This window comes from Strigops habroptila, chromosome 6 (assembly GCF_004027225.2).
Source record: "Strigops habroptila isolate Jane chromosome 6, bStrHab1.2.pri, whole genome shotgun sequence".
NCBI lineage: Eukaryota > Metazoa > Chordata > Aves > Psittaciformes > Psittacidae > Strigops > Strigops habroptila.
This window is the reverse complement of record NC_044282.2, coordinates 64,544,670-64,570,899: the sequence shown is the minus strand read 5'-3', so window position 1 is coordinate 64,570,899 and position 26,230 is coordinate 64,544,670. Positions and strand designations below refer to the sequence as shown.

Sequence of the window (26,230 nt, the reverse complement as noted above, 5' to 3'; positions counted from 1 at the left end):
CAGAATTAAAAAGCTTTAATTGTTTTTGCAGAAGTGTTCATATCTTTGATCGCAAGTTTAGAAAATTACTCAGAGCCACACAGAAATATTTCTGTTGGCAGCAGCCGATCAATTTGTGGATGAAGATTTTGTTTCATTTAGAGCATTAGGCGAACAAATTCCCTCTTTTTTTTTTTTATAAACAGAAAATTACTTTTCCATTATTTCTATTACAACTTCCGTAAATGCATAACCTTTGTCACAGCATTGCACTCACCTTGAATTTCCATCTTGTTTTAAAAACTGAGGAGTCAAAGTGTAAAAGACAAAGTAATACCACTTTGCACAGGATGAAACAGGGCAGCCCTCCAACACTGGCGGGTAACAATCAGCAAACTCTCAGCTTTTAAGGATCATGTTACAGGCATAGCTATTACAATGTTATTGAGATAACATGAGACAAAGAAACACCTCACAAAAAATTTCTTTCATAGTACACTCTTCCTTTTGACCCCCTTCTTACCACTAGCAACAAAGAGATTAAATAGTGTGACCTACCAAAAAGATGCAGGAAACTGCTGCCACTCAAAGCATGAGTGTGCATGATTTTGGAGGGAGACAAGATCATAGAATCATAGATTGAAAGAATGGTTTGGGTTGGAAGGGCATCTAGTTCCAAACCCCTGCCACAGGCAGGGACATCTTCCACTAGACCAGGTTGCTCCAAGCCCTGTTCAACCTGGTCTTGAGCACTGCCAGGGATGGGGCAGCCACAAGTTCTCTGGACAGCCTGTTCCAGTGTCTGACCATTGTCAGAGTAAAGATCAAGAAAGGTAGAGCATAGGAAAAGATGACAGTCAAGGACGGACTGTCAATATACATATGAGTATCACAAAGAAACTTGTCTTTACTGCATCAGTTGAACTTGGAAGATGGCTTTTCGAGATGCCAGCTGGACAACCAACAGTCTTCTACAAATATTTGCACAATAAACCACACTGAGGAGCATTCACATCATCAGGTCCAGGTAGACGTGGTGCTTAAGATGGTCTTTGTCAGGCTACATTTGCCCTTTGAGTCAACCCTGAGACACTCCCTGGAGAAGCCTCTCCCTCCACTCACAAGGAACCTACAGAGTCGAGACTCAAGACTCAGCACATGCAGTTCAGAAGCAATTTTGGTTGCAAAAATTAGGTTGGGAATTAATCTTCCCAGCTTTCATCTTGTACATCTTGGAGGCTGCTGCTTGAATTTACTGTTTAGTTGTTGATTTCATCACTGTTTTTATTAAAATGGCCCATCAGGTCATGTTAATTTTGTATCTCCCTAGAAGAAAACCTTTTCCAAGTCTTCTCTAGTACCCTGGATACAAGCTCCAAGAGCCTATTCCCACTATCAACAAACCTTAAGGAATAGCCAAAAGGTCTGTAAGTGTATCAAGATCCATAACACAGAACAAGAAATCACATTACTTGCAGATGAACACTGCCGTGGGTCCGGCCAAGCTGAAGAATGAAGTATTGCCATGTCTCAGGAGAGCAGCATCCATCAGAAATTTCACTGACGTTCTGGCACTGTACTTTGAAAACAAATCCTCACCTTCAGCTGCTGGCAGGAGGGGGAACAAACTAAACCCCAAGTAATTCCATTCACTTCACTGTAATTCACATTTTCAGACACTACCCCAAGCACCTGGGTATCAGCAAAACAGGCAGCCAGCGTAATGAGACGACACTAGGGAAGACAAGCATCACACATAAAGGCTGGTATTGAAGTCCTCATCAAAGTAAAAAAACCCCGCTGCAATATTCTCAAAGTTCCTGCTGTAACAACATCTCTTTGAGCAAGTGATATTGGCAGATTTCAGTTACGTCCTTAGTGAAATACAAGCCATTAGTAAAACAGACCCGTAATTCATCACCTAGAGCCTCTTCTCTCTCTCTCTGTACTCTTACAAAAACCAAGGACAGCCTTAGAGACAGAGCTTTAGGAGAAGGAACAAAAAACCCCAGGGCTCTGGCCCAGGATGCTTGACCCCAGGTAGGTGTTGCAGGCATCAGCCTTGGGAAAAGCTGCTGTGAACATGCTACTCTGGTACGCATAAGAGATAGAGAAACAGCAAGATCAAACATCTACTTACACTACTACTTAGCAGATTTTCTCTGCTGGAAAAGTGTTTTAGCTGATGGTCCACTCTTTCACATGTTTCTATATTCACTCAGCTCCATGTATTTCTTGCAGCTGATCTCTCTATATATAAACACACATATGTATATAAAACTCTTAATTTAAAAATCTAATTATTGACTTAGCTTTACTGTTCTAAGCTCCTTATAAACCCACAGCGAAATAGGATCCTTTCTGTGAAATTCAATAGAATTATCTTCCTCAAGCCCATGGCAACAAGCCTGTGGCTTTCTTTTTGAAGGAGGAGAAAAAAATGAACTATTTTAAATCTCAGATCCTGAAATGAGAATAAAATAACCCTCCCAGAAATAAGTAAAAGGCCTCTTTTACTTTAGATACTGAAAGTTAGCCTTTGCCAAACCCACATGACAAGTTATTTAGATATAACAGAACCGGATTCTCTGTTTCAATGTTTATTCTTAAGAGTTCTCCCAAGAGAAAGCTATCCCACTCAACATATTTATTCCTCTCCCTCCCCCATCAGCTTCCTGGTAAGTTAGTTTTTAGTGCTTCTGGCCACTTGGTCCTTATGTGACCCACAGAATATGAGGAAAAAAAGAAAGCATTATTGTATGCTTATAGTTTAAGTTCTCATTAAGTTGTTTTTGACTTTACCAAACTTAACAGCCCCTCAAAATAATTCTTTAGCTTATTTTGAGTGGTGAAAACAAAGTATGCTTCAGGTTAGGCAAAAGCAGTAATTACAGCATCGCTGATTCAGACACAGGATGAACTCTTCCGAATCATGACCATCACAGCCAGCTTGTGGGCACCATCACTTAGAGCAAGTTTCTGGCAGAGCCTCCTCAAGTTACCCACAGCAGCTAAGCAGAGGTCCTCTCCCCTGTCCAGAAAATTCCCCTACACCAGTGCTGGTGATCACTGGAGTCTTCTGTGAGCCAACTATGTCCATTAACCTGGCCAAAAATCAATCTAGTAAAGCAGGCAAATCACTGTCTGGAAGAAGAAAGGAGCAGAACAGGGGAGAGGAGACCAAAACCTCTCTTTCAACTGCGGCAGTTTGTTAGACCTGCTCAAGCATGATGCATACCTTTGATTTTAACCCACGTAGCAAATTTTTCCAGGGTATTAGCTAAATCATGGTACTAACTACTCTCCTACCCTGTAAGGAAAGCACTTCTAACTTCAACATGATTCTGGAATCACAGGAGGCTTTGCCACACAGGAAGGGAAAACCATATACCTCCTGATACCACCAGCGATGTCTAAACACAATTCTGAGTTGGTTCTGTTCCATGCCTGCAGCCGCAGCCACAGCCTTGAGTTCTGTATGCAGTACATCTTTCCATGTTTTAGAACATTCTGTCAGGTGTCAGGACCAGACTGTTAAGAATTGCTTCTTGAATAAATTAAAGGCCAGGGACGTTAGGACAATTTTGTGTCATTTTGTATTTCTACTTTCAAAGTAGAAGTACAAAAGAGTTCCTTACCAGCATTCATTTGAAACACATTCCTCGAAGTAGGGATCCATTTGTATTACAGTGAGCAGCACTTTTACACAGGCAGATTCCATTGTCAGAAGCTGTTCTCCTGAAGCTAGAGCAGTACAAAGGAATAAGGCACTGATAAGCACTAAGCAAACAGTTAAAAATTAGCTTCTTCTAAGGTAAATCATCATTGACTGCAGTAGGAATTCGATATGCCTGTTGTTTAACCATATTGGAATCAAAGCAATAAAAATAAACCCTTATAAAAATTATTTGACAAGTACATGCAGGCAGTGTGACAGTGTTTAAGATCACCATGGTACCTGACTGCAACGCTGTCGCAATGACAGTGACAGCAAGCCGGAAATCTGGAGGTGTTTCAAATGAGGTAAGCTCCGAGGCTCCCTTTTAGATTGTCATTTCCTTGGATGGGAAAAAGAAAGGAAAGGTAAGTGCACAAAGAAAAGATACCCTTGGTATTACTTACTGCAAGAGAAGAGACCTTGCAACTTGGGGGCAGGGAAAGATAGTTATTTCCTTTAACATTCTGAAAACCTAGTAATGGTGATTGTGTTCAGAGCCACTGGGGATGAAACAACTCCAAGGTGGTGCAACTTACCTTGGCATTTCAGTACTGAAATAAGCATTTCAGTACTTTGAAAACAGTATGTACTCCCCCACCCCCCCAACATTCCCTTAATCTAGGAATCATGAGAAATGAAATGCTAGAGAAGCAAAATCTTTGAATTATTACAGTACACAACAGTATCTTTGTAACGTTAGGACTGGGACTCATAATTCATAAGCATGACATATGGGACTAACTCATTTCTCTTCCACATCCAGAAAGAAGTGAAGAATTTGTTTCCCTTGCACTCCTGTGGGGAGGGAGACAAACAAAATGAGCTATGGACAGGGAAGAGCTGCTATGGGAAATATTTACTGCAGAGTTCTTTTGATAATTAACGAGGAACAAATAAGCTCTGCATTCCCCCCATCTCTATCCCTAACATGGAAACAGCTGTCTGTATCTGGGACACATAAGGTATTACCCATGTGTAATCAAGAGGGATATAGATAGCATGGGTACTAACACAAGTAAAGCAGACCTCTGCATTTATTTCTAGTGACTACTATTATTACCATTGAAATAACCAGATTTTAGCCTTGCAAGAGCCTCAGAAGAAATGCTCCCTGTGTATCCCCAGGGCTGCCTCCACCCTGGAGATTTCCCTCTGCATCAGCAATCGATACTCTGCTCCTGGCACACCTACATACAGCACGTCGGCAAGTGTGCAGCCCTGTGAGTTTGAAATCAAGTTTCCAAAAAAGACAAAAGTTCATGGGCATGTACGTTTGGGAGGGGGTCACTTACAAGAATACCTGACACATGGCAATGACTCAAATCAGAGTAAGAATTTCAGGGGTGAGAAGGAAGAGGAGACAAAGCGAAGAGCAGGAAAAGCCAGAATAGCTTGTTATTCCCAGATGCTTATGCAAGTGGAAGGCTGCATATGAAACTAAATATATTCAGAATTCAGCAGGAGCATGGAGATATGCCATTAGCTTTGTAAAGCCTGGCTTTTTCTGCCCATGACAGCACAGCACTTACTGTGCATGAAGACAACTTCTCTGGTGATGCAACACACCCATAATTGCAAGGTGTGCTTTTTTTCTGTTTAGGTTCTTATGCTACCACTTTAACATCCCAAAATACCCTGTGAAGAACATGAAAAAGTCCTCCTGCTTATCCAGAAATATAGACTGTGTACATAAAGCACGTTGCTTTGATCCGAAAAAGCTGCATCTTTTCCTCAACATCTGACTCATGACTTTCCACCTGGTTTGTCTCTAATTATTACCAGACAAGTCTAGAGTCTAAACACAAGATAACTCCTCTGTGTTTGTACAGAGGAGAGAGAAACCATGCACAAAACGCATCTTCAAGTAAGAAGTTTGAATGTGGGTTTTTTCAGTGTAAAAAGTCATGTTCCATTCACTTTGGTGACCCAACCCTTGCCTTCATCAAAGATATCACTGAGTGTCAACAGGATGCTGGGCTTTGCATTAACAATGCTTGTAGTGTGAAGTATGTTTACTAGTGGGCAAAGGAAAATTAAAAAATATCTATTTCCATATGCAACATACAGAGCTAGTCTTCTCTAAATAAATGGACCCATTTGTTCATGTATGTCAATCTTCAGTTCTCTGAATTGATTTTCAAGGAAGTCCAACTTAGAAGTAAAGGTCTAAAGAGGAAGACGTTTGTGCAGGCTACAAACAGATGACAGATGAAGCATGGGGGGATGATGACCCTTTGGTTTGCTGATATTTAATGAGAAATCTGAAGACTCCATCTAACACATGCACAATTGATTCTCTCAGTGAATCTGTTAAACCCCTTGATGGCATCCTGTTGGAAGCTGAGATTGCCACATGATCCACTAGTCTAAAGGGGAATAAACATCACAAAGAAGAACCAGTGTCCTCATGCATCCCAGAGCCACATGTGGGAGCATTAGCGTGCAGTATCATTCATACAGTCTGACATACAATTTTAATTGACAGTGGTTTGCATACCTTCATGGCAACTGCAGATGACTTAAAATGCAAATATGCTTACTTTTAAGCTGTGCTCTGCCCAATTCCAGCGCTATTGCTAATCAGGTCTCCTGGGTAATAAGCCTACGTTGTGTTCACGTGTATCTCAACTAGCAAAGCTGATTTTCAGTATAATCATCATCACGAACAAAATTATACAGCTCAGCTACATAAACTTACCACATAAAGCTCACTATTTAAAATACATTAGAACATGCGGGTGCCAAGTAATTCCTATATGTTCCATCCTTGTTTTTAAAGCTCTGCTTTGATACTGCAGTTCACTAAATCCATAGAAGGACAACTAGAGACAAGAAGTTTCATGCAGTTTCAAGTGAAGATTTCATACACTGCTTTAAAAAAAACCCCCCAAAACCAAGCCACATGCAACCCCAAGAATACAACTTAATCTATTCACAGCTTCCTAAAAAAATAAGCTTTGCCACAGAGCAAGAATACGCTGTTTCCATAACACAGCACTGGTCTCAGTACAGTAACATAGAGAGCACATGGAGACACCGCCCAAACCTGAGCCTTCCCCAGGAGAGCCTCTGTACTTTCACGTGGTCATGAGCAGCTTTGACCTGGGATGGTTCATGGCGCTCTGCTGTGCTGCACAGCTCTGACAAAGAAAAGAAAACCCAGGTAGCTCTGCGGAAACGAAACAAAGAACCAAGTTTGAGAGCGAGGAGGAAGCCAAGGGGATGAAAAGAGGGGGGAAGAGGCAGAGCAGCGCCCTGAGGGTGCAGGGGCAGAAGGGAAAAGAGAAGCAGCAGAGGAAATGAAAGCAGAAGTGGCAGAGAAAGGCAAGGGAGAACATCATACAGAGTGAGGAGTATGCTGCCACTGCTCAGAAGTGACTTGCATTTAAGAACCTGCTGGAGTCTAAGCCCTTTCCAGACTCTGACTTGGGCATCTTTGCTGGAGCCTCCTGCTCTCAACTGCCCCTTCTCTAGCAGTCCCCTATTTAGCAGCTAACCCTGGTGAAGTCCCCTTCCTACCAGCAAACCCATCATAACTGATGCCCAGGCAATCTTCAAGCCATGGGTAATCATTTAGAAAAGCAGCAGAATATCTCAAAAGCAAATCCTGCGTGCCAGCTTGCCACACTTTGAACAACCTTCTCCAGATGTTCCAAAGAAAATGACCTTTCTCCCCTGTCAAAGATGACAGATGCTTCCTTGGACAAACACAGCCCAGTGCTAATTGTTCTATAATGTGCTTCCTGCCCAGTTTTCCAGCCTTGAAAAATACCCACTTTAGCCAAGAAAAAACAGGCAGCACCTCCCCAGGGTGTGCTTCAGTTGCAGTTCAGCAGGCTCTGGTATTACACCTATCCTACTGCATCAGTGTAAATGAGATTTTTCTGCATGATGGCCTACTCCTGCAGCTAAGGCTGAGATTCACCTTATTGACTAGAGTGCATACACTATATGTATGATTACTTTTCACTATGTATAAAATGCTATTGCTTCACACTTCAAAATTTGGAAAAAGGAAGATGTTAAGAAAACCATGAGGCTGGATAATATGTACACTCGCACGGAGCACATTCTCTGGGTGAACCACTTCAGATAAAATGCAGCATTTGACTTAGGTTCTAACAGCAGGGAAAGAAAACAGAAGCACTAAAAGCCATTTTCCAGATTTTGGATGGGGAGGTATTAATATTCTGCTCCAATATACCTCCATCTCAGATTTTCTTTAGCTGGAAGAATCCCACTAATATTTTCTCCAGTGGCTTATGAATATCATGAGTGTTCTGCCTTTATTTGCATGCAGCCATTAAGTAAACTTATTCGCCCACATGTAAATGTTCTTGTGTGCATACAGGAGGTCCAAGCCAGGACCTTCTGCATGCATAATCTGAAGAAACTCTTTCCAACCCCATTCCTGAAAACTGTATTAAAGAACATGAGCACTACAATGCAAAATTATCATAATACAGAAAATGTCAGAATTACAGTTGCCAGGCAACTTAAAATAACCTCCTGCCCTTTTGCATACATGCTGTAACGCAGGCTGCCATGTCAAGATCCAATACTATTTATTTTCCAACAGAACTCTGTGGCAGGCAGTGCCCAGGCAATGAATGAACAGGGGCTGTGTAGGGAAGCAGGTTGAGGTCTGCAGGCTGCCCATGCTCACTCACATTGCAGAAGCTGGAAGGTGCCGACAGGGAACTGCAGGAAGAGAAAGAAGGATCTTACAGATAAACCAGCTGAATGATACCTAGAGAACAGGGCTGTACCTGTACAGGAAAGCACATGAAATGGTGGGCAAGTCACACCAACAGCATTTTTCCAGGCGGTCACTCCCTGTGTGTTCCCAGTTTTCTCCAGGTTCTGTCTGAAGCAGCTGGGGTCTGCTTTGCAGAAGGACTGATGTCCATCAGAGTGGTGGGTATTCAATCAGAAACATACACTGGCTTTACCACCATAGCTCAGCACTCTGGGAACTCAGGGTTAAGGTTTTTCAAACTGGGCAGCAGAATTAGTGGAAATCCTCGCATTTATGTTCTCTGCCCTCAGATTGTATCCTTGGAATGGATACAGGAATTATAATACCATCATAACTGATGATAACTATTTATTTATGAGATTTTTATGGCAGTAATAGGGCTTGCATAGAAGCCTCCAAAATAATAAATACTATTAAAATAAACCATGAAGAAATTTGTAATTTCGTATTCAAGGCAGGCTGAAAACTAATGTTAAATAAATACGGAATGAACGAAGAAGACAAATTACTTCGCAGCACCCTTTCAACAAGCCCCTTATTATTCTGGGCAGCAAATGAAACAGAGACAGTGTGGGAGAGAAAACAAACACACAACCAGAGCCAAGCAAAGGGCATAGAAGAAAGGAGGGGGGAGAGGAGCCGTGCTCAAGCAGGGAATGATGCCAAATGGGGAAGGCAGTGAGACAACAACGGGAGAGCCCTGGTGACAACTCCCTGCCTGAAGGAGAAAGCCCTGTCCTCCGAAGGGAGGGAGGGTTCTTGGACACTGCTGTCACTTCTTAGGATGGGAAATCATGAGCCAGGCTGACCCAGAGCACAGCCAGCATTTAAAGTCGTGCAAGTTCCTGGTCAACAGCAAATTTCTCCCACCATTTGCATGTTAAAGTGCTTACAGTACTCAGCCATCTGGCCTGGCACTTGGTTTTCAGCCCCAAGAGAAAGGTATGAGTTGAAATCCCTCCCGGGAGCCACAAGAGCTTGTGGAGAGGTCTGCATGTTGTCATGCAAGCAGGGGAGCAAGAAACACACCAGAAGTGGTAGAAGGAATGAGGTTGTGTTGCAGGCTTGGAGCACATCACACCTCTGACAACCCCTTCCAAAAATCCTCTTCCAAAAAGCAATGACTAAGAAAAGAAACATCCAATGCTCTTTGAAATAAAGTACTGCCTGTGCAGAGCAAAAGTCAATGGTTTAGAATAAAAAGATTAGCTAAAGGCAATTTTCTTACCACATAGCTTCTGCACGAGGATCATGGCAAGCCAACATTCCCCAGACAACCCCAAGACCACTGGGATGTGGCAGCACCATCCAACCCTCCAAGTCCCTCCAGCTAAGCTCTCCTCCAGCAGCTCTGGGGAACAGTCTCCTTCAGGGGTTAGCAAGTCTTCTGGATCTCCAAGCTCTGTGCCTGGAAAAACAAGCCTCTCCCTGCCCCCAAGAGAGAAGCTTCAAGCCCTTGAAACTGATCGGTTTGTCCACTGTCTTTCAAATCCTCGCTCTCAGTTGGGGGTATTGTGTTTCTTCTGCTTCTTCTGCTTTAGCATCCCCTAAGCTTGACTCAAGCGTGTTTGCAGAGGAAAGTGTTATGACCCAAAGACGCTCGGTCACACATCACATCCATACCACGATGATATTTCGGAGCTGTTAACTGTCACATAGCATTTGGCATGTTTAAACATGTAAGTACTTCTGTTCTGCAAACTTAATGCTTGCTTACTATGACTTTAAAAAAATGAAACAGACATTTAAAGATGGTTTCTTCATCCTTTCACTTACATCTTGCGTTAATTTTACCCCAGGAGTTTAGATTCAACGCAAATGCAGGTCTCTCTCATCCAGCAGCCCACACTTCTTTGGCTGACAGTTTAATGGTATTCATTTGTCTACTCTTCCCCCAATATAAGTGGACAAGCTGCCTTTCTCTTCTGTTTTTGCTTCCTAGAAAACAAAGGCTGAGATAGTTTGCCTTATCTGCTCTGAGCTCGACTAAGCAACAAGGTTTTATTCATATCCTTCATCTGAGAAGAGTGGTTGTTAAGCCATCATTAATCAGTACAGAGTTCAGCCAAAGGGTGGGATCCATCTCACCAAACTTCAGGCCCCTAATGCTCAGCTAATAATGCTTGCTTTCCTTTGGAGTCCATGGAATCAGATTCTTTGAGGGAATAGTCCAAGGCAGACACCTAAATTGAGCCAGATTTACCACTCCCTCAAACAGCCAGGGTTTCTCCACATGCCCTCCAGTGAGCTCCGGGTGACCAACTGGATGCAGACATGGCTCATTGCTCAAACTCCAATGATGGCAGCAAAAACACCACAGGACAGAAATGGCAATGAAAAAAAGCATGTTCTACTAGTCACAGAAGTTGACTGGATTCAATCAGTATCTTTTCTAGTGGAAAGGGCCAGTAAGAAGAGAAACAATACAGGAAGATACTGTTGCCAGTGTCTGCACCTTCAGCAACAAAGAAGACATGAATTGACAGCTCTTTTCCATGTCCTTACAGCAGTTGGTACCACATAAGCCAATTCTGTCAAGTGTCGTGTTTGTTCTCACGTATAAACAAGATTATTTCCAGGCAGGAACAGGTTCCAGTCTAATTAAGTTTGATCAGACTTCAGCTTTTACCCAGACAGTTGCACTCTACAGCCGTCTCTGAGCATCATGGTTGATATTTACTGGGAAACGCGAGTGCTCCATTTCCATAAAAGCAGGCAGTTTCAAAATTAGCTGCAAATAACCCAAAATGACTGCTTAGAGCAGAAATGTAATTTTCTGAACGGGGTTATTTGTTCTGAACATGATGCACTGGACTCATCATCTGTCATGCCTCATTACTTCAGACCCGATAAGTTGGGCCAGCGTAACAGGATACAGTAGAGACTCTCCTCAATGATGAGTTCTTTTAAGATGCTGCCTTCCAGGCTGAAGTCTTAAAAAAAACCCCAAAAACCATTATCAAACTCATTTTCTCAAGTCCTGTGGCATATTTACAGGTTAAATGGAAGAATGAACATTTTTTAATAGTTCCTAAGCACAGCTCCACTTTTGAGAGTGATTCAACAAAAATGGAATCAATTGACTGAAAAGTTTATTGCCTGTAAGCATTGAAGTATCTCTTCAGACGTTTAAAGAAATAGATATTATAGCAGCTTTGAATGCTCAATGAAGGTTCAGAAGCTGTCAGAGAATTTATTCTAATTCCAGTAGTAATTTGCGAGTATCTCATTTGGTTAGGCCACCACAAACTAAATATAGGGCAAGCATGTCCCTGATTTGCACTGGTGGAGCTTAGCCACATTGGAACACAAGGAAACTGTTCTTTCCATCTTGTATCTGGCTATCTAACTCTACCTAATACAGTTTGGGAACTCAAATACAATGACATAACCTTCACTAGGTGTCCATTGGCACAATTTATTACAATTAAATCACTAGGAATGTGATGATGTGTACAAGGAGGACTAAAACTCAGCACAGGAGTCCTTTAGTTGCGCAGGGTTGGGGTAAAAAGCACTAGAAACTTACTTTTGTGCTTAAAACAAGAGGCTTTTTACCCTCTTTGTAACTTAAAAGGAAAAAAACCCTGAAAAAGTGGCATCACTTGTATGTTACTTTTAAAAGTGGGACTACATTTCAAGCATTTATTAACAAAGTTAAGCATATGCAATTTAAATTCTGCTTTTCCTGTCTTAATAACATATCAATGAATACACATCAGCGAGTTGAACTAAAAATATATTGCAGATTTGCATGTCTGATTAGCTTTGTGGAGTTTTGCAAATGACAGTTTGAAAGGAGGACAGAAAAAAACCCCTTGTGTCAAGGTCTATGCAAAATTACAGCTTGGAGAGGTTTCTTAATCAAAGGGTTGTTTTGTATCTTTTGTAAGCTAGAATCTCTTTCTAAATGAGGAGGACTTGCTCTTGGAATTATGTTCAAAGTAGTCAGTTCCTCAACTTTTAAAGCAGTAAATAGGACAGTGATATCTTAACCAAAAGCACTGCCAGTGATCTCCTCCCAACCATCTCCTTTCAGAGAAAAGCAGGGAAACTTATCCTTCAACACACTACCTCAAGTAAGTATATTCAAAACAAGCAAAAAGAAAAAAGAATGGAACAGAGGCACACAAGGCAATAGGAAAAAAACTATTTTGACAATGAAATTGTTGACAGCAATCAACTTATTCTAACTATTGAATGAAAAAAACCCCTGAAACCCACACAACCCCAAACTCCAAACAATAAACCGGTTTCATTGTTAAAGCTGTGACTAAGTCAGGACTTGCTTGCTGTTCAGCTCTACTCCTTCCTGTTTCCAGCATCACTCTAGGCAACTCAGCCAAATCTGTGATTCAGCTTGCCATATTTCCCACCTAACACTGGAGAAAATAACCAGTCAAGTAACAAGACAAGTATTTCAATCATGTTTCTCATTAATGATGTCATGAATGTATGTAGCTGAGACATTTTCTAGAAACAAAGAATACTAACGCTGCTAAAATATCAAGATTCCTCTGTTCTTGCAATCTTAGCAGGTTTCCACCTCCAGATACCATTTTAAATCATTTCCAAATCAGATACCTTTTCCACACTTCTCCAGATTAAGTTTACAACACCAAACTTATCCAACAGCCGTGTCTCTCATTTTCTATTCCTCCTCCATGCTTTGAGGAAAAGCTGGCACTTCAGAGAGGTCATCCTTGGCATTCAAGGAAAGCTGCTTTACTTCTCATGTTCAAGAGACCACTAGCTCAGGCTTAAAATGAGTGATCCTTTGAACATGTATGTTTAAATGAGCACTTTTTTGGCCGAGTTCTCAATTTCTTTTGCTCAATTTTGCCCCTATCCCGTCCCTTCAACAAAGGGGTCCAGACTAAAAATAATTTGGGGAAAAAAATAAAAAGGGTGGAGAGAGAGCAACAAAAAAAATTCATTTGGACTCAGTCAGCCACTCTCAACTCTGTAAATGTGTAACTACCAGGGTAGTGCAATGGCGAGAACAAGTAACAAAGGTCTGGAACTCTTTAAGTCCACGTCACTACGAGAAAAAGACATGTTACTTGAAATTACCATCTAAAATGCACATGTGATTTTTCCGTGGCAGTTCTATTTACTGCCTTCCTTTTAGCCTATATTTTTCACAAGATGAAGCAAAGGCCAGTGTATTGAGGTGCACCTGTAAGGCAGATCTATTTAATATGGAGGAAAGTAAACCTGCAAATGGAGATGAAATGTTTGAGCTTCTTCAGTGCAAAATTCCACTAGTCATCTGCTGAAAGCCTGACCTACATGACATGGAGGTTGATATCTTCTAAAAGAGCCTTGTTTCTTACAATTTTAATTCACTCCCTTAGGAAGCGGCATAAGCCTCACCCAGAATTTCTTTGCTGGCATCTAGAAGTCCCTAGGTACCACTGCTCGTAGTATAAAGTGATAGCAGCAGGAATGAGAGCTTGCTTTTATACAAACACAGAGATGGTATTCCAAGCATCTCACACATTGATTGACTACATTTCCATGCAGGGAGCTCATAATATCCCAGCATTAACGCTCAGTTACTGACTGCCAAGGACAGCTTTGTACACCAGCAAATTCCAGCTGCTACCAGTGAAATCCCTCAGTTAGAGATTTTGTAAATGGAAGTATAAGAAGAAAAGGAAGGAAAAAGAGTGATGTTTTGGGTTTTGGTTTTTTTTTTCATTTTTAACTAGGATGAGACACATGAGTAGAAGCACTAGAAGGAGAGAAAGCCACAGCTTGCTAGAAATTACAAGAGAAATATTTCCTCAATAAAAAGATTACACTGAGAACTGCCTACGAATTGCATTCTCCTGTTGCCCATGCCTTCTGCTGCCTAATGTATTAATAGAACTGTTCACCACGTGGGAATTCAAGTCGTGAAGAAAGGTGAAAAAACAAAGCTGCTGGCAGATAACATACAAGCTGCTCAAAACAAATGACACAGGTTCACTCTTCCCTCAGAAAACTAATACGTGCAGAGAAACATGCAAGTTTAATGGTACAGTTTGCAGTGATTTTGCCTTGTTACTGTGGACTCTGTTGGGGTTTTTTGTTGAATCAATTCTTGCACAGCCAAAACTGGAGTCCAGCTTTACGAAGAGTGTATGTATGTATATATATATATATATATATATAAGACAAAGTAAAGAGAATCTAAAAGATTAAGCAGCAAGGAAGAGTGTAAGTTACAAGCATTTTTCCCTGATGACATGCCCGCTTTCCAATTTTCTATCCTCTGATACCTTCTCCTGTAGTAGCTCTTCCTAATTAAAGTAGATTAAGAACCTGTTCTTATTTACACCCCGAACACTAATATTTGGGGACCTCAAGAGAGACTGTGACAAACCTGGAAGGATCTCCAGAATGTTTTTCAGCAGCAATGTGGCATAGTGTCAAAAGAGCGGGCAGGCTGGCCAACTGGCAAAACAACTTTAAATGTGTTTGGCCAGGCTAGGCCTGTATAAACAAGATGCTTTGTCAACCAATGCAGTGGGCACTTACGTTCACAACAACTCCTTTTTTTCCTCTGAGTTTTCTAAGAACAAATTACTTGCTAATGTTGACATCCAAGTCCTCCGAAGAACACAGATGGCCAGCAACACTGGAGGTAAGATGCAGAGACCAGTTGCTTTGATTTGCTGTATACAGGCTTTCCAGCACAAATGTTCCCCCTTTTTAGAATGTTTTATTTGAGAATCTCACAAAACTTTTGACTTTTGTTAAAAAGAAACCAGCCGAGATTGCCATTTTTAGTCATTCAACCATGTCCCACTTCCTTGAAGGCCTCTCAGGGCAACTGTAGTTCAAAGAATATATTTATCCCAAGAGGAATTAATTCAGAAAACAGAATATATTCACTTTCACACCCAAACTGCACACTGCTGGTTTACAAAAGGTGGGCAGTTCCGAAAGAATTCACTAACTCCTACTGATCCCAGGGGGCCTTACATCAGCAAATGCTCTCTCTGGGTCCTCAACAATTGGCAACACGGCAGCAAACAGACCCACTCTCTGCATTCAAAGTTGCTTTTTAATAAACCAGGAATCAATCACGTTGGCCAAGCGTGGTCCCCTCTATCTCCTGGCCCAGGCTTGGCATTACTAAAATGAGAAATGGTGGTATTTTTTAGTCCACGTTTCCCATTTCAGTTTTTTCATCTCACCTTCTGCAAATCTCGAAAGACCTTCCACTTCATACATTAAGCTGTATCTATCCAACCCTTACACTACATTTCACCTCAATTAAAGCCTGGTTTTGCAGCAGCAAGGTTGAATCTCTAGATGCTTGATAGATGTGGGAAACGCAGAGCTGCTCCTCTACCCTCTGGCAGCAACCCAGGCCAGGCCACATGCTCTGAAGAAGGCAGAAGCCCTGACTAGGCTAGTTTAAGAGCAACGTCATGCAGCCAAATGGTGCCATCTGCACGTGGAATTTTGTGCAAATGCAATGCTTTTATTTGCATATTTGCAGTCAGTTTCTATACAATTCCAAGTCCATGGTGATGGGGGATTGCACCGACAGTGGTGTCATTGTGATTATTTATACCACAGCAGTAGTGTGAGTGTCAGGCTGAAACCGCTCTGCCACCCTGCCTCAAACTGAGCAATTCCTTTGGTGATGGGGCATGTGCAATTTAGCATCTCTGAATTACCCAGTTAATGAAAAGCGATGAGAAACCACAAGAAACTCGTAACCATCCTCTAAGGTCATTAGTGACACAGAATAACTTTCTTATTAGAGAACAGAGCCAGAGCTGTGGAGGTTACTGAAGCCCATCAGCCATCTTTGCATCCAGCCTCTCCAACGTGTTCTCTTTAAATGCTGCCAGCTTTTTTTGCTCCCCTCACTGGTGTCACAGCTCCCAAACAAATGCTCTCCCTCTCCTGAAACCAAACTCTGATTTCCTGACCCAGAAGTTCACGCATTCAGACAGAACTAAAGCACAAAGTACAAAAGCAACAGAAACACGCTCTTAGCTCAATCTTCCACGTGAGGTTCAGTGAATAGAGAAGGAACTGAAATGCACACAGCGGCTGAATTAAACAAGGAGCATGAAGCCATCTGTTCCACCTGAAAGCCTGTGGGATAAATGCTCAGATCTGCTGTGGCAGAGACCCTGCCTGTACATCTGACTGCAGCGACTTCATCCAGCTTGAGTCTTGAAGATCTAAAAGCATGCACAACCACAAACTTTCAGAGTAACCTACCCCAGCAGTAATGGCAAAGAAAAGGTTGAAAAATTATAGAAATTCTTTTAGTAGGAGAGCCAGGACAAGGATCGAGGCTTGTTACCTATGGGTTGGTTCCAAAAGCATACCAACCACTTCTGGGGGCAAAGGAGCTGATTCTCCTTCCAGAAAAGCTATAAGTAGACAGGCATAAGGATGATAAGGACAATAAAGAACAAGTTCTTCTGACTGTAAATGTGTAGCGCCAGTTCCAGAAAAAGGTGTAGCTGAGTGATGAAATGCATTTACTGGAAACAATTTTCAACAGACAGGTCTGTTGAACCCAGCTGCCCCTGTCCCAGCCTCATCATAATCTGTACTCAAAGGCTGCAAGACATGGCTCTGAAGGGTGTTTCACCAAAGCTAAGCAACATTTTATTGCTCTATAAGAATGCCAGATAGATGTTAGATTGCAAAACATTTGTTGATCATATGGGACACGTAACAGATGGCAAGTTCCCTGCCATAGTACACACCTCAATGTATTTTCTGAGAAGGTAAAAAAATACAAGAGTCCAGGTCTGAATCTGAATTTAGGCAGATGAAAGGCAGCAAATATGCACCATTACAACATCTATCTTCGTACAGCTCACCTTCAGTTCATCCAGAATTCTCCCCATAATACCCTGAGCTCAGCTACAATCAGAAAAATATCTGTCTCACTTAAATTACTCTATTAAACTACTTCAGCAAATCCAGTTCCAGAGTAAAAACAGTTGACAAGGAATGTGTGTGTGCACGCACCTGCACACCCCTATGTGTGTATACATGGCACAAATAAACAAGGATGTAAACTGTTAGTACCACTAACTGTACAATATCCTTGCTTCATGTAGGATGGATAGAGGAGGTACTAATGAAAAAATATTGTCATATACATTCAAAGGAAAAGTGACAATTCACTAAGACAGTTATTTGATATCTCAGTTTAATGCTCTTATCTCCATAACATATAACACTTAAAAATCCCAACAGCCACAAACAACAAAATTCTCTTCTTGTTCCCCAAATCTCACTTTGCTTTCAGGAGAAGGTGACAAAAATTGAACTGTCAAAGCAAAGGACTGCAGAGGGTGCCATGCAGGGGATTAAGAAAATAACTGAGTTAAGTCAGTCAGCTGTGTTCCAGTTTTCTCTGTGCTGAATGACCCTCTGCCCTCTGGTTTTTATTTGCTTTTGCACTGTACTGCCTTATGTAACTGTTCCCTCCAGCTCATAAATTTCCAAGGTGAACAAAAAGCTCAAGTGATGACATTCGGCTTGGCCACAAAGGTGATTTTTTTCCACTAACTTCTACTTAACGGGTTTTATATTTTTAATCATTTAAAAGTATTAAGCCTGTTGCAGTTAGGTTGATCAATTCTCCTTCTAAATACCCATGTTTTTCCATTTTTGACCAGAACAACATTTCTGATAATGTTAATAACTACACAGATTAAAGTGGATTAAGGCTGGAAAGGAGAAACAGTTTAGTGGTTGTTTTTCCTCCCCCTTCTCAGGCCAGGCTGCCCTTATTTTGGTTCGGGTACCTAGAACTGCTATTCATCTCCCAGAGCATTGCTTTGCTCATACCTATATTGTACAAAAGGCGATATGTCTTTTCAGAATAGATCCTACATAAAAAGGACAGGAAGTCCATTATCTGACGTTATTTTAAGAGAAAGCTCTGAAGCACCCTGACCTACAGTCACACAGAGTCAAAAGCAAGTGCAGCCATAATCCTTCCTCTCTATAGCATGAGTTTACTCATGACGTTTTCTTGATCTGACCTTCCTCCCTTGGTGAAAGCTACTGCTGGAGACAACCACAGCCAAGAGACCTGTGCTTACAAAAATGTGACAAACACCAAGAGATGCTCAGCAGCATTCAATCTGTAATGCTAGCAAGGTAATGAGATTTACAGAAGCTAAATAATAATAATATTCTTTTACTATTTTACTGTGAAAGCATGTTCTATTTTAGTATTTGTCTACGTGTGTGAATTCAACTTTGCATTTGTTTATAGCACGGCTGATACGGATTTCACCTAGATTTGGTTAGAATATACGTAATTAATAAGTCAGAAACTTAGTTTTCTTTAAGATCTACTTCACTCCTTCCCAGAACACTAAAAGAGTAAAATCTTCGTAGTCATACAAACTAAAAGTTGATGAAATTTCAGAAAACCCCTCCAATTCATAATCCTGATGCAATTTCTGCAGGTCTTTTGGGAAGAATCCTGCAGTACAATCTCAGACTTGAAGTTAAATTAGGGCAGAAAATACTCTTTGCTCATATAACACGCTTAACATCCCACAAAACTCCAATAAAAGTGCTATTACATGGATTAACAGTATTTTAAACAATGAAAAGAAATACGCGTGGAAATACCCATTCTTTAAATAAGTTTAAGCATAAAAGCCAACAGCAAATACTCAGCTAATCTGTAACATTTGATCAGTCTCAGATACTAAATTGCAAAACATATATAATGCTGCAAGAAAGTAAAACTTAATGGCAAATCAGCCCACAATACTAGTGGGAAGAACATAGCCCCATGGGAGGGACACATCTCATAAGGAAAATAACATCACAAAGTCCATAAACCAAGTTTAAATACCTTAATGCCAAACCACAGTGGAAAATCAACGCACTCATTTTCTATTAATGACAAGGTCAGACATAAATCTGTGACAGAAATCTGCAGGTAACCTCACATTGCGCAGCAGTGACCGCTCACCATATGGGCCAGGGTTGGTGCAGCAGGGCAGGAAGGGCATGAGAAGGGCGACTGCAGCTCATGCCGCTGTCCCTCGCAGCAGATTTGCGTCCAGTTGAAATTTCATGCCAAAAGAGCTTTACAGCAATACTCAGAGAGGGAGAACAAAGACATAAAGAAGGGGGCAGGGAGCTATAGATGTTTAAAGAGAAAGCCAGCAAGGTATAGAGATGCAGGAGGATAAAACCACTGCGCCAAGGAAAAGATGGGCTGTTCAAAAGGAAAGAATGAACTGGCAGTGATAAGCGGTGAATATCATGAACAGATGAAGGCAAACGCAGGCTAAAGTGCAACTGCTTTAGGAATTTATTTTTAGCCATATTGTTAAAGAAAATGGGCTTTCAAAGCCGAGTCCTTCATGGCTAGTGTGTTCATCTGCCTTTAACCAAGATGTTTAGAGACTACATCACCAGCATAAAGGAAACTTTAAATGTCACTGTAAAATCTTTATTGAAGAATCAGAGTTCAAGATGCAAATTATACATCCTGAACCAAACTTTCTAAAGTTTGGAGCACCAGTATTTCCGAATGTTCCTCATCAGAAGTGTTTTTAAGAGCACTTAGAAGAAAAGGTTCTCTTTTTTTCTATTATTAGTAATGCCAAGACTAGTAAGAAGTAATGCATGCAAGTTGTAATGGATTCTCAAACCCAGAAACACCTCTCTTCCATTAGAAAACATTTGTGAAATGTAACAAAATCCATGTAAACTTGGTCTAGTGGCATTTATGAACCAGTCACTTCAAATTCCCCATTTCTAGCCATATCAGGTCTTACACATACAGTCTTTCCATCATGAAAGAATTGCCTGATTAAAATTCAGAGATGGCAAGCAGAAAGCAAGGTCATTTACTGAAGCTGAAGGAGCAGACACTCCACCACACTGTCTTGCCTTCTGCTAGGCGGAGATCTAAATCCAGCCCAGAGACACAGAGAAGAATCAGAGCGACTTTAAATTCTGGAAAGGCACATTTTCTACAGAGTATTTCTTTGCTTCTGTTGAAACATGAAATATTAATGTCAATTCATTACACATCGATGCATTTGTATACTCCCCTGTTATCAAGTGTCCAAATGAAAACAATCTGTTCTAAATAATTTACTCCTGAATCATCAGCCAGCTTTCTTCTGCAAATCCAGACCTTCACTATTCACCAAATCACACCTGTGACTGACAACCTTTTAGAAAAGACATTCTCTTTGTGAAGTTTCAGAAAGATACCAGCATACGTGTATGTGATGTGCTACAAAACTTGATATTTAGAACTGATATAAATGTGTTAACAATAAAGTAAAAATACATATAGAGGCTAGAAAACGTGATGGTTTTAAGTTTATGGACTGGATCCAGTGTGCAAGAACAACTTGTTCAACCTCCAATAGTAGTCTCTGTGACCACCTTTCCAGGAGGTCCTCAAACACGTGGGAAGAGGCTTGATGAACTGTTCTGGCAACCCACTTGCTGCCATTTCAGTTCCAGGGTTGCCAAAACTCAGCCCGTCACAGGAGCATGCAGCCTGATGTGGACCGCCTCAACCAAAAGCTTTTCAGCAGAGAACCTATTTAATCCAAAGCTAAAGACCATGTGAAACCACAGCTCCGTAAAATAAATGCCAATTTTGACTCAAGTGGTGACAATTCTAATTACTCTGTGATTATTTCTGGAAGTACCAGTCTAATACCCTTAGTTGCACCAAGCATCAGACACTTGCCGACAGCTCACTACTGTCTTCAGCAGCGGAGGCAAAAGTTATGTCTGGTGGCAGTTCAAAAAAGCACATTCACACAACTGCTTCCCTTTGAAATACGAAGCTGCGTTGCTAAAATAATTAATTTCCTTCTGTTGTGGGACTCTGGTAAAAGGAATGACAGCATCTCTGAAATGTGTATTCTTCCTTCAAGTTCACATCCCCTTTCTCATGCTGCACAGGGTGGAAGAAATACAAATGTACTTGCTGATTGATGTTACCGCAATAATCCGTTACTGGGGAAAAAACAATTTCAAAACAAGAGTCATGAGCTACATAATTCCCTTATGAAATACAACAGTGGTTCTGAGTTTAGGTTTTGTATTTTTTCTTAAATGAACATGGGTATTTTTGCCATTTGCTCACTGATGGACTAATTCAATTGTACTCCTGTAACCTTTTTTTTCTTAACTTTTTCCATTTGTTACTAATAGAATACAATTGTTTCCAATCTCAAGAGGAGAAATCTCCACTTTTTTGATGCTAGGAAAGAAGAAAACTAAACCCACACACCATTATTGTATTGGTCACTGCAGAGATACACAAGTGGAAGGCAGAGGGTCAGCACTTAGGAAGGATAAGCTTTCAAAGACTAAGGGGAAAAGTAGATAAACAGAATAACTTCAACAATATATACTGACTCTGTAGAATCCCAATTTACTTGCACATTCATTCTGGCCATGGTATAGCCACACAGTTTCAATTAAATCATTCAGTCAGCATAGGTGTATTCCAGGCATGTGTGTGCATACACACACATACATATTTTAGGTATACATAATCTGGGCACTCTTCTGCTAGAAGATACTAAAATATTATAAAATCCAAGGCAACTTGCTAAATGTTAACTATTAACATCCAAACCCCCAAATTAGCTCATGGTATGATCTGCAGTAGCTGCTGCTAAGAAATGAGGTTTTAAGATGCGCTAACACATTGCAGAGAAAAAAAGATAACAAACTGAAACACATTTCCTGTCAGAAAAAGACAGAAAGATTGAAGATGGGAAGCCGTGCCTTTAGTTATACATTCCTATGAATGCCAAAGATTAAAAGGAAATGCAGCGTTCAGCACTGATAGACCTGTATCTTTTTCTCAGGCCAGATTGCCTGAGACCAGATTGCATAGTGTGTGACTGGTAATAAAGATGTTACACGAAAATAGGTGTTACGTAAAATAAAGGAGTCTTTCCCCTCATTTGTCCTAAAATGTAGGGAATTCTTGATCATCATAATCTGTGAACTTTATTCTTTTTCAGCTTCTACTTTGCAGATACTATCTGATTTTAGGATTTGGTTAGAAAAATAAAACAAACAAACAAAGACTAATGGACTTTGCAATACATGGATGTCTTGGTGTCTACATCACGACAATGGAATACAAATATAATTACTAGTATGGCTGATTTTATGTTTTATTTCTGCATCCTCAGATTTTTCAAGCTTAACGTGAAGAGAGCTTTATACCTCTATATTTTTATATCTCCATACATATATGGAGATATAAAAACAACCCAAATTGCATTCACCAGCCAGAATGTATCTTTGTATCCAAAGACGGACCACCAGTTCAAGTACATTAAAGGCCTGGTGGTGAAAAATACACTGATTTGATTTGGATGTAGAGAATTCAGCAATAGGTAAAATGTCTCAGTACATACATAGCTAAATCAGGTTTATGTATTTTGCAACAGAAAGCTTACCTGCCCAATTTTTCCCAGTTCCATTTCAACTATTGCAACAGGAGTGTTTATCTGATCAATGTGTCTCGACTGTGACTTCAGATCCACTCGCCAGTTCATGTTTTTCAGGACGTTATCCCAACGGCTCTGATCGATCAGGCTCTCGTGGATCTTCATTCGGTGGTTCTTCCAAAATTTTGCAATGACTGCAGCTTGGTCTGATGTGATGCCACCTTGTTTTTTGGTTTGGGCAGTGAGAAAAGCCTCCAGCTGATTCAAATCCATGTCTGCTGAAGCAATTGACTGTAGGGAAAATAAGAGGAGTAAAAGGGAAAAGCTGGCTCAAAAATACTCTTTAACAGTCTACCAAAAGGTCACATCTTTAGGGTTTTACAAACATTGGATTTTAAAAGGATAGTGCAAACAGATCTGGGTTATAGAAACCTGACAACTTTCATTAAAACTCAGTTTGTAAGTGCCTACCACTCATCCCAGATTCCTGTCCCCAGCGAGAGGGAGGATAATGGAGTGGCAACAGCGACGAGGAAACTAGGAGCACCTTTGGGAATGCAGTATTGGTACAGGAGGCTTCTCACTGTCTGTCTGGCCCTCTCCTCCAGTATGCCCTAAGCATACCCAACTGGTCCCTACTGGGAACACTGACTCAGGCACGATACTGCTGTTCTGATGGCCTACTAAACAGGAAACTTGGGGCAAACACAGCATGTCCCTGGCCAAAGCTGAAACAAGTGAGGAGACATCCCAACTCATTGCATCATCCATAGCTTCATCTGCCACCTCCCCACTGCAGACAAGGAAGCAAAACTGGTAAATGCTGCACTAGTAAAGCAAGGTCTGCAGCACTGGCCACTGCAATGTGATGGCTGCAGCAGCAAGAATGTGAGTCTTCCAAGGTTGAGTGTCTGTGTGCATGGAGCAATCCCTAAAAACACGCCTGCAGCTTCTTCCGAAGGGTCAGTGGACTCTGTTGGGCTAAATTTGTGTTTTGCAAGGGAGTGGAAGGGGTCATTTATTCCTCCTCCCTGCATAACAACAGAAATTATTCTTGCCAAACCCTTTTTTTAATAGATACCCAGTTTTTCCACCTTGTAGGAGTATCAGCTTTTTGCAAAGCTGATACTCCTACAGCCTTAAATTTGCATTGCCTAACTGGCAGTGGTTGCTAAATATGGCTGTGAAGGGAAGGGAAGACAGGAGGTGGAGAGAGGAAACTGTGGCTAAGTTTCCTCATTGTAGTTTCAAGCAGACACTTTTGCTTCATTCTCACACAAAATGGATGCATCTTATCCTAAATAAACATGACAGCTCCAAGCAGGTGCTGATCTGGAGCACAGCAAGGCGAATTGCAGCCAACACTGCAATCTTTGGGATTTGCCTTGATTTAATTTTCCTTGACATGGCATCCCTACTGCTGTACTCCATGCGCTCAGGGAAATAATGATCTCGCTCTTGTTAACCAAGCAGGTGACACCGTGTGGCTTTTGGCTGGATGCACACTGCTTCACATTGCTTGTCTACAAAATTGGGTATCACTTAGCTGAAAACCAAGAGGTTAGTGCTCTCTGAGCTTGCCAAGGGTGTGAGACCTGCTGCTTCATCGGTGATGAACTGAAACTGTCATGGGGATGAGCTACCGGCAGGCTTTGCCACCTTCCTCTAGACCAGACAGATGTCAAAGTACGGGATCTTAGTCACATTAGGAATGGCCTGAAATAAAATGGCAGGTAGGAAAAGAACCCTACACACAAGAACTAGCCCAAAACAAAGAGCTTTACGTATCACGCAAATGACAGAGAACAGCAGCAGGTTTGCCGTTCGGAAGGGAGTAAAGCCAACACCGCGATGTGCTCAACCTTCAGCAGATACACCACCACATCCTCCCTACTTAGAGGGTTTTGCTTGTTTCCAAGAGAAGAGCAAACCAGAAACACCACCACCCCCCCAAAAAAAACCCCAACAAACAACTGATTTACAACAGTTTTTTAAACAGCCTTTAATCATCCAGTGTATAAGATCTTTCTCCTGGAGCTCTTGTAGTGTTTTGTTTTAAGAGGGACATGCTGCCTTCCCTCACCCTCACGATGGATTAGCTGCCATCTGTCACGTGATCAAGAAAAGGAATGGCAATCCACACTAGAAGTAACCACTCAGCTGTATCAGGGCTCCAGCTTAATAGCAGCATCTGCCTATTTATTACAAAATTTGAGATGTCTAGTGAACCACTGTCTTTTCTATAGGGCATTCACACTATCTATGTATATTGCTTGCTTTTATCATGAAGATATTTAACTTCAGAAGAAATTATCCTGTAATATCTAGTTATACTGTAAATTAAAAAAGCACTTTTCATTTTCAAAAGAAAAGCTGTTTAGACTCACGGTCCTTTCCTACATCCACTTCTTACATGAACAGGACTGTCTATTACAGCAGTGTGGAATATTTCTGGTTTAATATTTTCATATCACTACATCTATGTGGAGATCTGTTTGGGTGTTGTGTGACACCAACTATCACTTATGCACACCATTTGTGTTGACTTATGTGAATGAGGGGGCAATAGAGCTGCAGACCCAAGCACCTTATGTAAGCCCTGTCAAGATCAAGATCAAGTTGAGATGCAGACTTTCTTCTCAGTTCAGCTGTGCAGAAAATTGCCTTCTGTTTTATTCCTGTGCAGGAACTGAGATCATAAACTGCATCCTCTGCACTGAACGAAGCAAAGGTGTCACAGAGAAACATCTGATCTTTGTTAATGCAGATTCACTGGATCAAATAACCAGGTAACTCTTTTCTAGGCTTGACTTTATAACCTTCAAATATTTCACATTTGTAATTCTTCAGATTATTTTTAACCTCACCCCTTCACAACAACTCTTTTTGCAAGATGCAGCAAGATTTCTGGCAGTGCTTTGCTAAGATGATAAAAAATGAACACACACGCACACACACAGAGATCCTTACTGTGCCTGACACATGAAGCAAGTCTGACTCTGAAGTGTATCTGAAAGAGGAAGCTTATGACCAAGCTTTCAGTTTTAAGAAGAAAGACACAATAGTATTACTAGGGCTTATACAGGAGGGTTAAACTTGCTTGTTTGGCAAAGATCATCAACAGATTGATGATTAGTTAAGATCCGGTGTGAGCTACATTTAAAAACTCCGTATGTTCATGTATCATAAGCACGCTGATACAGTTTGCTACCAAAATACTATCCCATATCACAGAGGAATGAAACCGTGTATCATAATTAGCAATCATTTATCTCGCTTGCTCTCACACATGTGCACATGTACACACAGCATGGATTGCTTAAT

General features: G+C 41.1%; 1 protein-coding gene across 4 annotated transcripts in view; it reads right to left on the bottom strand.

Moving 5' to 3' along the window:
- COMMD1 (copper metabolism domain containing 1) overlaps positions 1-26,230 on the bottom strand; it is a 77,434-nt gene that overhangs the window by 30,943 nt on the left and 20,261 nt on the right. For 3 of the 4 annotated variants that reach the window (XM_030490791.1, XM_030490792.1, XM_030490793.1), the window contains one exon: positions 22,916-23,197. In XM_030490791.1, coding sequence (XP_030346651.1) covers positions 22,916-23,197 — 282 coding nt within the window. Of the gene's footprint in view, positions 1-22,915; positions 23,198-23,377; positions 23,646-26,230 lie in introns of those variants that run through there. The other variant, XM_030490794.1, reaches the window with a different exon arrangement.